The 13,194-nt window shown below is 68.8% G+C and overlaps 1 protein-coding gene across 2 annotated transcripts; it reads right to left on the reverse strand.

The window, feature by feature from the left end:
• Positions 1-2,484: 2,484 nt before the first annotated feature.
• Positions 2,485-12,451, reverse strand: GCGR (glucagon receptor). Of its 2 annotated transcripts, XM_054222041.1 has the most exons (14): positions 12,323-12,451; positions 5,708-5,869; positions 5,393-5,489; positions 5,176-5,283; positions 4,874-4,995; positions 4,688-4,794; positions 4,442-4,595; positions 4,218-4,377; positions 4,068-4,128; positions 3,743-3,812; positions 3,538-3,626; positions 3,270-3,408; positions 3,101-3,142; positions 2,485-3,013 (listed from the first exon to the last, which is right to left on the reverse strand). In XM_054222041.1, exons 2-14 carry the CDS (start codon positions 5,756-5,758, stop codon positions 2,717-2,719), a joined length of 1,497 nt encoding a protein of 498 aa, XP_054078016.1. In that variant the 5' UTR covers positions 5,759-5,869; positions 12,323-12,451; the 3' UTR covers positions 2,485-2,716. The 2 variants fall into 2 exon arrangements, with proteins under 2 accessions (XP_054078016.1, XP_054078017.1); XM_054222042.1 differs by having other exon boundaries at positions 3,270-3,626.
• Between the last annotated feature and the right edge of the window lie 743 nt (positions 12,452-13,194).

A 13,194-nucleotide genomic window follows, 5' to 3' on the forward strand; every position in this document is an offset into this window, starting at 1 on the left:
CCCAGGGGCTGGGGGGCACCCTGCTCCCTCTCCCCAGGGTCCCAGCAGCAGTGTCACCGTGCCCAGAAGTGCTGGGGGGCCATGTGTGCCAGGGAGCTGCTGGCTGAGGGGGGGGACAACCAGGGCATGGGGGCTGCAGGCTCACCCCCGTGGCACAGGCACTGCCCCGGCTTTGGGGCGGCAGCTGGGCTGGCGGCGGGGGCTACGGGCATGTGCTCCAACGCGGGACGGGCGGTCATCGGGCACTTGCACAAGGCTCCCGGCCACCCGCAGACACCGTCCCCGCTCAGGGCTGTGCCCGGTGCTGGCAGCTCTGACCCCAGCCAGCCCCTGCCATGTGCCTCGGCCCCGCAGCAGGGACAGGGCAGGGGATCTGCCACCCCCAACACGGACCCCCGGGGTGCCGGACTTAGCCAGGCTGCGGGCAGGATGGTGGGACATGACATGGGGCTTTGCGGGGGACAGCGGGCTGTGGGGACATAGGGCAGTGCTGGGGGCTGCCCTGTGGCACCAGGGGACACAGGGTGTTGCTGCAGGGACACCCCGTGGGCTGGGACTGGCTTGGGGTCCCTGAAGGGTCCCCATCATGCTGTAGCAGACAGGGCGAGGGGTTCATATCACCCCTCCTGGGCAGGGTCTGGGGGTCCCCGTGCCCTCTGCGCCGTGGGGCCAGCAGGGCATCACCATGTCACCAGGGGATGACAGTGGGGTGTTGCCACGGCAACGCTGGAGCAACATGCACAGGGCCCGGCGCCACGCGATGACCATATTTACCTTCCCAGAAACCGCTTCGTGCTCCAGCAATTTGCCTCAATTAGGCTTGTTACCACGTCAGGAGGCCACAGTGACGGCAGCGGCCATGGGGGCCAGCCCCGGCCGGCTCCGGCACCACAGCGCTGGGCAGGGTCCATCCCTGTCCCCCTCCCTGTCCCTATCCCCATCCCCGCACCCAGGGAGCCGGGCAGACCCCAACCCCTGCGCCTCCCTCCCCTCGCCTGCTCAGCCCCATGGCTACTGTGGGTACCCCATGGGTACTGTGGCCCCACAACTGTGGCCCCACGGCGTTGCTGCCATAGGCTCGCAGCCCCCCGCACCACGTCCCCGTTGCCTGCGCTGCACCAGCCCCTGGATGCTGGGTCCCCGCTTGGCCGGGGCAGACAGCAAGTTGTCAAGTAAACAGAGGAAAATTACTGCATGCTCGGCCCACCGCTGCCGCCGGGAGCCAAGGGCTGCGCAGCCGGGGCCGGCGCTGCGGCCGTGCCCTCCCCGTGCCATGGCCAGCCCCGATGACGCCCTCGCCATGGTCCGGGACCCCACCGCCCCCGGGCAGACAGCATGGCTCCCGCCGTCCCTCGTGCCGGCTGGCGTGGGCGGGCAGGGCCGTGGCCGTGGCAGTGCTGGCGACGCTGGGACAGAGTGGGATTTGGTGGGGAGGCGGCTGCCTGCCCAGCGCTGCTGTTTCCTGTGGGAGGCTGCCGGTGGCCGCTGGGGCACGGCTCCAAGCGCTTGCCCCGCTCGTCATGTCCCCTGTACCGGGCTGTGCGTGGGGTCCGACAGCCAGGGACTGTCATCTGCTCAGGGCCAGGAGGGGCCTGCCGTGGATGGTGATGGGCAGTGCCCCGTGCCTAGGGCCTGTGGGGTGGCCGGGGGTCACGGCAGGGCTGGCTGGCTGTCCCACCACCCCCCACCGGGCAGGGTGCCCCCGGCTGCGGAGGTGCCGGGCTAATCCCTGCACACCGGGCCATTGTGGTGCCCAAAGCTGCAGCATCCGGGCTTAGCGCTCATGTGTGCGGCACAAGCCTCTTAGGGTGCCGGCCCGCCGCGCTCCCACCCCACCGCAGACAGACAGCCCAGCCCGCCGGCCGGGGAGACCCGTGGCCCCGCACCCCATGGCACTGCTCACAGTGCTCAGTGCTGCCGGCGGCCGCTGCCCGGACCGTGGCCTGGGCCAGTTCCCAGGAGAGAGGGGGTGCCGGCAGGCAGAGCCAAATGATTTAATTAAGGGCTCCTGGCAGTGAGAGGACAGAGCCGATTAGCGGCCGGAGGAGAGCATGTGCTGGCGGGGAGCTGGAGCCCCGGCTGGCAGCGCTGCAGCGGCCACTGCCTCACGTCGGCCTCGCTCACCTGTGTGGGGCTGTGGGGCAGGCAGTGGGGCTGTGGGGCAGGCAGTGGGGCTGTCTTCTGGTGCAGCCCATCCGTGCCGGGTTGCCCAGCTCCCCCTCCGTGGCTGTGGGATCACCCGTGGGTGCTCGCGGGCACAGTCTGGGGCCATGGTGTCCCCGGTCCCCACCCGCCGGACACCGTTTGTGGACAGAGAGGCACACGCAGAGCTGGCCCTGCAGCCCGGCACGGGCCCACACCTATTTACAGTTACAACAGATAAATTACAGCACGGCGCAAAGGGTCTCGAAGGCGCACGAGGGCAGCACCACAGGACAACCCCCCCCCTCCCTCCCCTACCCCCCCCCAGATCCCCCTGCCCCACAGATCCCTCTCCACAGAGGTCCAGGTCCCGCTTGCCGTGCCTCACCCGCAGCTGGCCCAGCCGTGTCCATCGTCCCGTGCACGTCCAGCACGGCGCCGCGTGCTCCCCGGGGCGGGCAGGGTCCCGCAGCGCCCGGAGCGGGACGGGGCTGGGGAGGGAGGTGGCAGCCGCCCCAGCCGGCTCAGCCTGTGGCAGCCGGGCCGGCACAGCCCTCCCGCTCCGGCTGCAGGCTCAGAAGTGGCTCTCGGCCGTGGTCTCGGGGAACTCGTAGCAGTGGTGCCGGTCCCCCAGGGCAAGGTGCTCGACAGTGCTGTGGCCGGTCCTCTCGAGGTAGTGGGTGCCGGGGCGCGCAGGGGCCACGCTGCGCCCCAGCCCGTTGGCGCTGCCGCTCACCAGCTGATGCTTCTCGCAGGCGCTGCCGGCGCCGTTGCGGGCGCTGGGTGCGTGGCTGTAGGTGTGCTTGTACTCCTCCGCCAGGTCCTTCCCCAGCTTCCACCGCTGCCACCTCTTCAACAGCTCTGCCTGCACCTGTGGGCAGCCACCGTCACCATGGCCCTGTGCCTGCCGGCTGCCCGAGCCCCCCCCGGCTGCCCGCTTGCACGCCATCCAGCTCACCTCCTTGTTGACAAAGCAGTAGAGAATGGCCACCAGCATCCCCTGGGCAGAGGGAGGAGAGGCATGAGAGGCACACGGGGTCAGACCCTGACCCCAACCCTGGTCTGGTCCCTCCTGAGATGGAGGGGGGTCCCCATGGAGAATCGGTCCCGTGCGGGGCTGGGCTCACCTGGAAGGAGCTCAGGAAGAGGTCGAAGAAGAGCTTGACGTAGCGCAGGGTGCCCTGGGCGTGCTCATCCGTGATGAAGGCGAAGACCACCTCGTGGATGCCCAGGAGTGGGATCAGTGTCAGTGTGGACTTGGCCAGCCTGCACGGCGAGGGGGGGCCCGTCAGCGCTGGGGCTGTGGGGTGGGCACACACACACGCACGCATACATGCACACGCAGCAGCCCGTGCACCATGGCCGTGCAGGGCCGGGGCTGCGCCCACCACCCACCTGAACTTGTAGTCGGTGTAGCGCATCTGGTGCGCACGGAGCTTGGAGACGAGGATCTGGATGATGCGGATGAAGATGAAGAAGTTGATCTGCAATGGAGTGGCGTGAGCCATGAGGGGCCGGGCAGCTCTGTCCCCTGCCCAGGGCAGCCCCTTTCGCAGGGGGCTGGGGGCCCTTGTGGGCAGAGCCGCAGCCCCGGACTCACCAAGATGGCCAGGAACACAGGGAAGCGAAGGATCCACCAGAAGCCCATATTGTTGTTGGTGGTCCAGCACCTGCAGAGGGGCGGGACAGGGACTGCCAGGCAGCCCCTCAACCAGGCGGCTGCCAGAGCCTGGCCTGGCATTGGCAGCCCCAGCCGAGCGACCGCCACGGCCCGACACCCTGCTCCTTGCACAGGGCGATGGCATGGAGCCTCTGCGGGGCTGTCACACCGTCCCCACCATCCCTCAACGTGTCCCATGTGCGCCTGCCCATCCCCGCATGCCCGCAGGCACCGCTTGTCGCCCGCTGCAGGGGCTGGTACTCACTGGATGTTTTCGTAGAGGAACTTCACGACGACCCAGGGGATGAGGAACAGCACAGGCGCCCCTGGAGGGGAGGCGGGCGGGGGAACGGTGAGGCATGGCAGGGGACAGGGTTGGGGGACAGGGACAGGGAGCCAGCCCGCCCGCACTCACCCCAGCCGATGCACAGGTAGAGGGTGAAGTAGCTCCTCTCGGAGAAGACGGCCACCACCAGGAGGTTGTGCAGGTAGATGCCCTCCACCAGCAGCCAGCAGTAGTTGGCCACGATGCCGTACTGCATGAAGACCGTGGCCGTCCGGCAGCCCGCTGCCGCCTGTGGACAGGGGTCAGGTCTGCCACGCCACCCACACCCCCGTCCCCGCCGTCCCCGCGCTCACCTCGTCGCTCAGCCAGATGTGCACGTTGTAGTCGTCAATCTTGTCGCTGTAGTGTGTCTTGAGCAGGGCGTCGATGACCAGCACGGAGACGCCCTTCAGGATGAAGGAGGCGAAGAGGTTCATGTGGATGTAGTTCCTCATGCAGTGCAGCTTGCTGCGGAGGGGGGAGCTGCCATCAGTGCCCGCACCCAGACCCCGGCATGGCCCCCCCATGCCCCCCGGCTGTGCCCATGCCCGCGCCCCTACCTGAAGCCCAGCAGCAGGGCCAGGGCGAGGAGCAGCGCGCAGAGTGACACTGAGTAGCCCACGGTGTACATCACCTTGAAGCTGCCGTAGGTCTTGGCAAATTTTTCCTGGAGAGGGCAGGAGCCGATGAGGGCTGGGCAGGGTGGGCAGGGACCCCTGCACCGGCTGCCCCCGGGCTCTGCCCACCTGCGCCTCCAGGTCCTCGGCGTCCAGCTCGCACTGCGTGGCATCGCGCAGGGACTGTCCCCGGGGGCCCGTCACCCACTGCCCGTCCGGTCCGCAGGTCTTGAAGACGTGTCTGTGCTTCACTGCGAGGGGAGGGGGCCGTGGGGGTCCCAGGCACCAGAGCTACCCCGGGCGCTGCACACCGGCCCAGAGGTGACCGCTGGGAGCAGCACCAGCACACACATGTGTGTACACACAACACATGTGAACACACACACACACACACACACACACAACACGTCACACACGCGTCCGGCCGTTACCTTTCTGGTACCAGGGCAGGAACCACGGGCAGGGGACGCTGGCGGTGCTGTTGGGCAGCGTGTCAGGCCAGCAGGAGAACTTGTCGAAGGTGCGGTTACAGACCAGCTCTGCAGAGGGACGGGAGATGGCGGCGCCCTCAGCCAGCTGCTGCGTTGTCCCCGGTCCCCAGTCCCTGTCCCCCAGTCCCCGTCCCCCAGCACCGTGCCCTGCTCTCACCTGTGGGCGCGGGCAGGCGGCTCATGTTGCGGTGGCACTCCTCACTGTACTCCTTCCAGCTCTCGAAGAGGAAATCTGTGATCTGGGCAGAGGGGCCCTGGGGACACCATGGAGTGTCACCCACCGCCTGCCCGCGGGGCCACCGTGCCAGGCAGGGCAGCGACCCCGGCTTGGGGACAGTCATGGGCGAGTGCAGGCTATGCCATGCCACTCAGTGCCGTGCCATGCTGTGCCATGCTGTGCCGTGGGCAGGGGTGGCTTGATGGTGGCTCGGGGACAGGTAAAGCACCATGTTGCCGGATGACCCACCCTTACCTGGCAGCAGAGGAGCAGCAGCAGAAGGATGAGGAGACATGGCTGGGACATCCCTCCGCTGGGCCACGAGCCGCATGGGGAGCGGCGCAGGACGCTGGGCTTCCTACCGGCCCTCGGCAGCTCCTCTGCCCCGGCGGTGGTGGCCCTGGCACGTGGGTGACCCTGCACGAGACGCCGAGTCACGGGGACGTGGGTGGCGGGACCCGTCCGGGGCAGAGCTGGGGGACGCGTGGCCAGGGGCAGGCACCGGAGGGGAGGCTGCCCCAGCACAGAGCCACCCCTGGTCACTGCGCCATGGTCCTCGCTTGACCCCGCCTGGCTTTAATGTTCAGCTGGTTGTTTATGCGTTTTCCCGTCAGGCTGACAAGCTGCTGTGTACCTGCCGCTTCCTCCCCAGGATAAGCATTGGAGCCACGGCCATGCCCCCCCTCTGCTCACTGAGCCCAAACCAGACCCCTGGTCCCTGCCCTCACACCTTCCCCAGCCCCTGCATGGCCACACGTGGGACGTCTGCCCCATACAGGGCAGATCCGGGCCAGGGCCACCCCACACTGGTGCTGGTGGCCGGTGGCACATCAGTGCTGAGCTCCGAGAGCCCAGGACCCCTCCTCACGCCCGAGCATCTTCCCAGGGTGGGGGCTGACGCCCCTCCCTGCCACCACCGCTCCCAGCAGCGCTGATTTCGCACCTGGCTCCAGTGGTAGAGGCAGCCTGGCCCTGGGACGGCTCCACAGGGTGGCTGGGCATCCCTCGAGCCACCCTGTCCCTCGCCCCGCAGGGTGGCTGGGCATCCCTCGGGTCACCCCAGCCTTCGCCCCGCAGGGCTCCCCGGCTGTGGGCAGGGAGCTCCCAGGGCAGGGACGGGGCCAGCGGCCAGCCCTGGGGCCGTTAACCATTAACCGGACGCCTGGGAGCTCCCGTCCAAAGCCGGGCTCACGAGGTGCCATAATTCCTTACATCCCCCTAAGCCGGTTATGGGGCTCCTGAGCAGGATTTCATCTCTTCCCACAAGGGGCCATTCTGACGGCAGCCCCACGGCACAGCGTGGCCGTGGGGGGTGAGGGCAGCCGAGCTGGTGGGGATGGGGACAGAACAGACGGCAGTGCCGGTGCCACTGCAGACACTGCGGCATCACCCCCCCCAGCCTCCCCCCGGGCACCAGCCGGACCGTCGCGCTCCCCAACCAGCCATCGCTCCCAGGGCTCGCTGTTCTGCCCATGCCTATTTTTATCCCTGGGAAAGTCGTGTTTCCTCCATGCAGACCCACTCGCCATGTCGCAAGCGGCTGCCTGAGAAGCTCATTAATCAGCGCGTGGGGCTCCAGATGCGGCTCGGGGAGCTGGACCTGCCGGCGCGTGCCTTATTTAGACAGTCCCAGGACAGAAGGAACCGTCTCCTGGGACAGACCTCACTGGGTGGGCTCTGGGAACAGGAACCTTCAGTGGGTGCCCGCCGGCCACCTGCCCGTGCCAGGATCCCTGTCCTCATCCCCCACCAGCCCTACACCAGCATCCCTGTCTCTGTCCCCCTGCCAGCCCCATGCCAGCAGCCTTGTCCCCCCCCTCAGTCCCCCACCAGTATCCCTGTCCTCATCACTCCACCAGCCCCATGCCAGCATCCCTGTCCCTCCCCTCAGTCCCCCACCAGCATCCCTGTCTCTGTCCCCCTGCCAGCCCCACACCAGCATCCTTGTCCCTGTCCCCCTCTCAACTCCCCACCAGCATCCCTGTCCCTGTACCTCCCTCGGTCCCCCGCCAGTATCCCTGTCCTCATCCCTCTGCCAGCCCCCTGCCACCATCCCTGTCCCCCGACAGCACCACTCTCCCCTCGTCACCCCCCGAACAGCAACCCCATCCCTGTCCCTCTGCCAGCCCCACACCAGCACACCCCCGTCCTCATCCACCCACCAGCCCCACACCAGCATCCCCATCCCTGTCCCTCTGCCAGCCCCCTGCCAGCATCCCGGTCCCCGCCTCAGCCCCCGGCCAGCATGCCGGTGCCCGGCCCCTGCCCCGAGCATCCCTGCCCTGGGGCAGTGGGGGGGAAGGCTCCTCCCGGGCACCGCAGGTCAGCAGCGAACTCGCTGCCGGCCCCTCTCCGCAGCTTTGGGGCAGAGGTGTCTCTATTTTTAGCTGCCTGCGATGGGATTTAGCGTCGGGGAGGCCTCTGCCCTAGACTCCCCCCCCGGCTGGCAGCGGCTCCCCCGGCCCCGGGGCACTGCCGTGGCCAAGCTGGGCAGACTGCACTGGGTGAGGGGTCCTGGCGCGCGGGGCTGGTCACGCTCCTCGCTCCGGCACGGGGCTCCCCGCTCCACAGCGGGGCCCTGCCCAGGCCCTTTGCCCCAGCTGCCCGCGGTGCCGGCCCCCGTGCCCGCGGGGCAAGGGACCCCCGGCAGCTCGGCCTCCCCACAGTGCGCGCTCGGAGACACAGGCTATTTCTAGCAGACACCCGGGCATGCAGGAGTAGCCATGGACCAACTGTCTGTGGTTCGGGGCAGACGGGCAGCGGCAGAGAAGGAGCAGTGGCCCTGCGTGGCTGGGAGAGGGGATCTGGGGCAGCTCGGACCACTGCTAGCACTGAGCACCTCCCCGGCAGCTGGCACTGCCCAGCATCGGTGCCCGCAGTGCTCGGAGCAGCCGTCGTCGCTGGCTGGATGTGCTGTGGCCACTGGTGCCGGGAGCCCCTCTCTGCCATGTCCAGTGCCAGAGGCAGCACCGCGGGAGGGACCCAGCTCCAAGCCACCACCTCCCGTCACCCTGCCGTGCCCAACTGGCTCCCGGTGCCATGTTCCCCCGCCCCGGCACCTTGCTGCCAGCCGGGGCCAGGCTTTGGGGGACTGTCCACCATGCCTGGCATGCAAGCGGGTGCATTTGCTGGGGCTGCGGCGTGCTGCAGCGGGCACACAGGGGACTTTTGCCCCACGCTGGCGTTGGGCAACGCGACATGTTCCTGTGTCATGGCTCTGCGGCTGCTGACCCCCACGGAGGCCGGGCTGCAAACACCCGGCGCTGCTCTGCTGACGAGGGGGACCTCGCGCCTGCCACGGGAGAGGAGGAAAATAGAACCAGCCCCTGGGACGGCTGCACCCACGCAGGGAAGGGGCCAGTGCTGGCAGCCCCAGTGCTGGGGTACGGCGGTGTCAGACCTGCTCCATCATCTGCCCTTGGGGTTGGGGGAGCGGGGCGTCACTGGTGCCCGTGTTGGTGTGCTGAGCCCTTCCCGAGCCGGCGGTACCAACCCCTGCGGCAGCAGGGGCAGAGCAAGGACCCCCCTCTCCCCCTGGACCAGCTTCTCCACGGCCCCCGGACCTGCCCCCTCCCAGTGGCTCATGGCCCGGCAGCTGCTGGCCCCGTGTTTGCCGGCAGTCAGGGTCCGGGACGCGCAGCCTGGGGAGGGGACAGGGTGAGCTGGGTACCAGAGCACGCTGTGCCACCGGGCTGCTGCCGCCGCTGCGGCATCGCACCAAGCCACAAGGAATGGATGGGAAAAGGCTTGTGTCGGGATTTTGCCCCCCACCTGCGGGTGTGCAGCCCCCGCGCTGCCCTGCGGCAGCTCTGTGCCCGTGCAGACCCCCCCGCAGCCGGCTGAGCACCCGCCTCTGCCCAGCTCGGCTTCCCAGCGGGATTTTGCTGCCCCGGACGGCGCCCGGCTCCCGCTGCCACCACACGTGCGAGGGAACGAGCTCCACATCTGGGATGGCTGCGGCTGATTGCTACATGGATCAGCGGCTCGGTGAAGCCTCCACGGGGACACTCATGGGCATCTGCAACGTGACCCGGGAGCACCCGGGCACAGCCACGGCCCCGCACAAGCGCCGGGAAGCCGGTGCAGCCCAACGCAGCCCCCACAAGCGCAGCCCCGCGCCCAGCACAGCACCGCTCGCTCAGGACGGGGCGGAGGGGGCTGCGTGCCCTCCAGACAGAGGGATTAGCCCCCAGTGCGCTAATGCAGTGCTTTCCACGGCTGGCTTGGCTTTGAGCTCAGCGCTACAAGCCAGCGCGGCAGGGGCTTCGGCACTTGGCAGGGGAGGGGACGGTGCAGGGCCAAAGCTGATGCAATGCCAGCGCGATCCTGGCCCTGCAGATGCTGCTCCACTTTCCACCCAGGACCACGGCAAGCACGACAAGCGGTGCGGGGAAGACGGCCGCGGTGGAGAGGGCCAGGAGGTCTGTCCCGCACCCTGTGCTGTCCCTGCCTGTGTCCCTGCCCCGAGCTTGGGGGTCCCTCCCGCTCCCCACCTGCGACCCACAACTGCTCCAACCCCCCGCCATGAAGTGAGAACGAGGAACTTGGGCAGCAGAGGAACAGCAGAACTGCCTGAAGCAGCCCTGGCGCTGCAAGACCGCAGCTCGTTTGCACAGAGCTACATGATTGTGGAAACGCTGAGCAGCGGCACACAGTGAGAGCCGACGTCACCAGCCACCGACGATGTCGGATTCTGTGTCACTTTGGACCAAGAAAACCTAAACCAACCCTGACAGCGTTTTCGTCAACAGCAACAAAGGATGCAAACAAACGGCACTCGCCCCCGTGCCATCAGGACGAACGCTCTTTGCATCACCTCCGTGACTGCCCTGGTACCAAACAGCACTGAAAGGGACAGTCAAGGGCATCCTCCGCAGCCGCCCAGCACCAGAGAGGGAGCGTGGGCTGCCAGCACGAGCGGGCAGTGGCCAAATAACCTTGCTGCCCGGCAGGCTCCGGCGAGGGGATGCTGAGGGAAACGGGTTTTTCTTGTTCATCACATTGCATGAGAGCCCATGGAACACAGGAGGATGGCACGAGAGACACGGCGTGACACGTGTGGTTAGTGTGCCACAGGGGAAGGACAGGACTGGGAAAAGCCTAGGAAAAGGTCAGTGCAGACAGGCATGTGTGCACGCTCGCCTGCACCAGGAGCTCAGCACCCGCTTCCCCGGAGCAGCTCATGTCACGAATGAACGCTGTGGTCATCACGGAGCTCGGGACAACCTCCCGGCACCTCACCGAGGGAGCTCAAACCCTGCCCTGCTGAGGTCCAGATGTGCAAATGGCATCGCACACAGCAGCCCGTCCTGGCAGAGTCCCTCCCTGTCCCGAAGCACCCGCAACGCTGGGGTGGCATTTGTGCCCAGCATCCACTGGCGCCTGCTGCTCGCAGCCAAGTTCCCCAGACCCCTGGGCTGGGTCAGACGCACAAGGACAGGGCTCTAGCCGTGGGGGACGCAGGACAGGGCAGGATGCAATGGAAGAGCACGGGAGGACGGAGCAGAGCGGCCATCCCATCCCATCCCATCCCATCCCATCCCATCTCCCCTGCAGCCGGCTTGCCCAGACCCTGCCTCTGCCTGGCAGAGCGAGGAGCACGGAGCAGCGCTGCGCTCAGCGGCTGGTCTCAGCCCTGCGCTGCTGATCAGGGCTTGCGGTCGCATTTTTTCATTAACTATTTTTAATCCACATTTTGCCTCTTCTCTGTTGAGCCTTTTTTTCTTTTCCCCTCTCCAGGCAACAGAACATAAAAAAAATCTGCACCGCAGCGTGCGGAAAGACATGGGGATTGGTGGGAAGGACAGGAGCTGGCAGCTGGGGCGGCACTAACATGCCGAGGAGGGGTGCTGCGGGCCCTAAATTTTCCTGCTGATGCACAGATAAAGCCGAGGAAATCACAGGGGCACCCACCGAATTTGGCATGGGTCAGGACACCCACAACACACGCTGAGCACTGTGTGGGGCAAGGCGGCTGCGTTACAGGGTGCGTGTTGAGGTGTGGGGCGGGCGCTCGGCAGCGTGGGCTGGGCAGCAGCAGATGCCCCGTCCTCTGCCTGTCCAGCCGCCATGGCTCGAGGGGAGCCGGGCTGACACCGGTGTGCCCTGCTCTCCCCTCGCCGCCCCGCGGGAGCTGCCGGGCCAGGAAACGCAGCGCCAGGCAGAGGTGATCTCGGCAGCCGCTTTGGAGATGCGCTTGCAACCACGAGGGCGGCAAGGTCACATACCCAACATGTCCTGGTTAAACAAAGCCATTTACCAACACCGTGTTGACACAGCAGAGCTCGGGACAGAGTCACAAAGGGCACTCGCAATGGGCCCCTGCAACACCCGGAGAGCTTGGGAGCTGGGAAGGGTGGAAAAGTGTCCCTTGCTTCTGCCTCCCAGCAAGAAAGCTCTAGGCACTGCTGTGTCCGCGGCAGGGGACCCAGCGGGCAACACCCCGGCGAGGGGCTTCTCCGGGAGATGCTCCCAGCACGTCAGAGCCCGGCTGGTACCACTCGCCCTGGGCTCACGACAGCCACGGCAGCACCCAGAGGCGCCCAGAAGCCCCACGGCAGAGCCCCTTCCCGGGGGTGGCAGCGGCAGCGGCTCAGATGGGGAGGGGGCACAGCCCAGCCGGGACCTCCCCAGCGCAGGACGCCCCTTGCCGACGGGCTCAGCCCCCCCGGCGCCGGCGCCCAGCACCGGGACGGCTCCGGGAACTGCTGCTCCGGACCCCCGTGGCTCACGCCGCGGCCCCGGGGATGCGCCGCCGCCGCCGCCGCCCGGGTCCGCATCCCCGCGTCGGGTCGTGCGGCGTCCGCCGGACGGGGAGCCCCACGGCCGCGGGGATGAGCGCTCCCTCCCTCCGCCCCTCCTTCCCCGTACCTGTCGGGGCTGGGCTCGCGGCGGCTCCCGGGCGCATCGCGGTGCTGGCGGGGACCGGGACCGGCGCGCTCGGCCGCTCCGCCGAAAACTTTTGCCGGAGCCGCGGCGGCGGCGGCTGTGGCGGCTCGGGGGGAGGGACCGGGGCGGGGGGAGGGACCGCGGGCGAGGAGCCGCATCCCACCGCCCCGCTCCTCCCGCCGGCACGGGGGGGGCGCAGCCCGGTGCCCCCCGCCCCCGGCTGCTCGGTGCGGCGCTGCCCGCGCGGCCCCTCATCACCGGCGGACGCGACCGGCAGCTGCGGGGGCGCCGGCGCTTGTCCCCGCCGCCGGTCCCCGCCGTCGGCGGCTCCGCCCCGCCCCGCTCCCGGACACCGGCTCGGCTCGTCGGGGCGGGCGGAGCGGCGGGGGACAGCCGGACCGCGCCCGCCCCCGAGGGAGCGGGACGGGGGTGCCCGCGGCTCCGGGAGGGGCGGTGCAGCCCCCGCGGGGTCCCCCGGGGAGGCTGTCCCGGTCCCCGGTGCCGCCTGTGCGCGGAGCTGGCGGCTCCTGCCGCGGGAGCGGAGCTCGCCCCCCCCCTCCCGGGACCCGGGCAAACCTCCGCCGTGCGGCCGGGAGCTGCCTCGGGCCCCGCGCTCCGGCGGCCGCCGGCGGTGGCGGGTCCGTGTGTGCCACTCGCAGTCCTGCTGCAGCACCAGCAGGTAAACACGTCCCAGCGCAGCAGCGACGCCCTGGGCCCCCCCAGATCCCCGGGCGAGGGCCGCAGCGGGGCCTGGGCAGACCCCCGGCCGCGGGGGTGCAGCACCCACCCGCCGCACAAATGCATTTACCGTGGGCCGCAACGGCCACGCAGGCCCCGGCAGCTCGGGGACACCA

Source organism: Rissa tridactyla, chromosome 15, assembly GCF_028500815.1.
Source record: "Rissa tridactyla isolate bRisTri1 chromosome 15, bRisTri1.patW.cur.20221130, whole genome shotgun sequence".
Classification (NCBI taxonomy): Eukaryota; Metazoa; Chordata; class Aves; order Charadriiformes; family Laridae; genus Rissa; species Rissa tridactyla.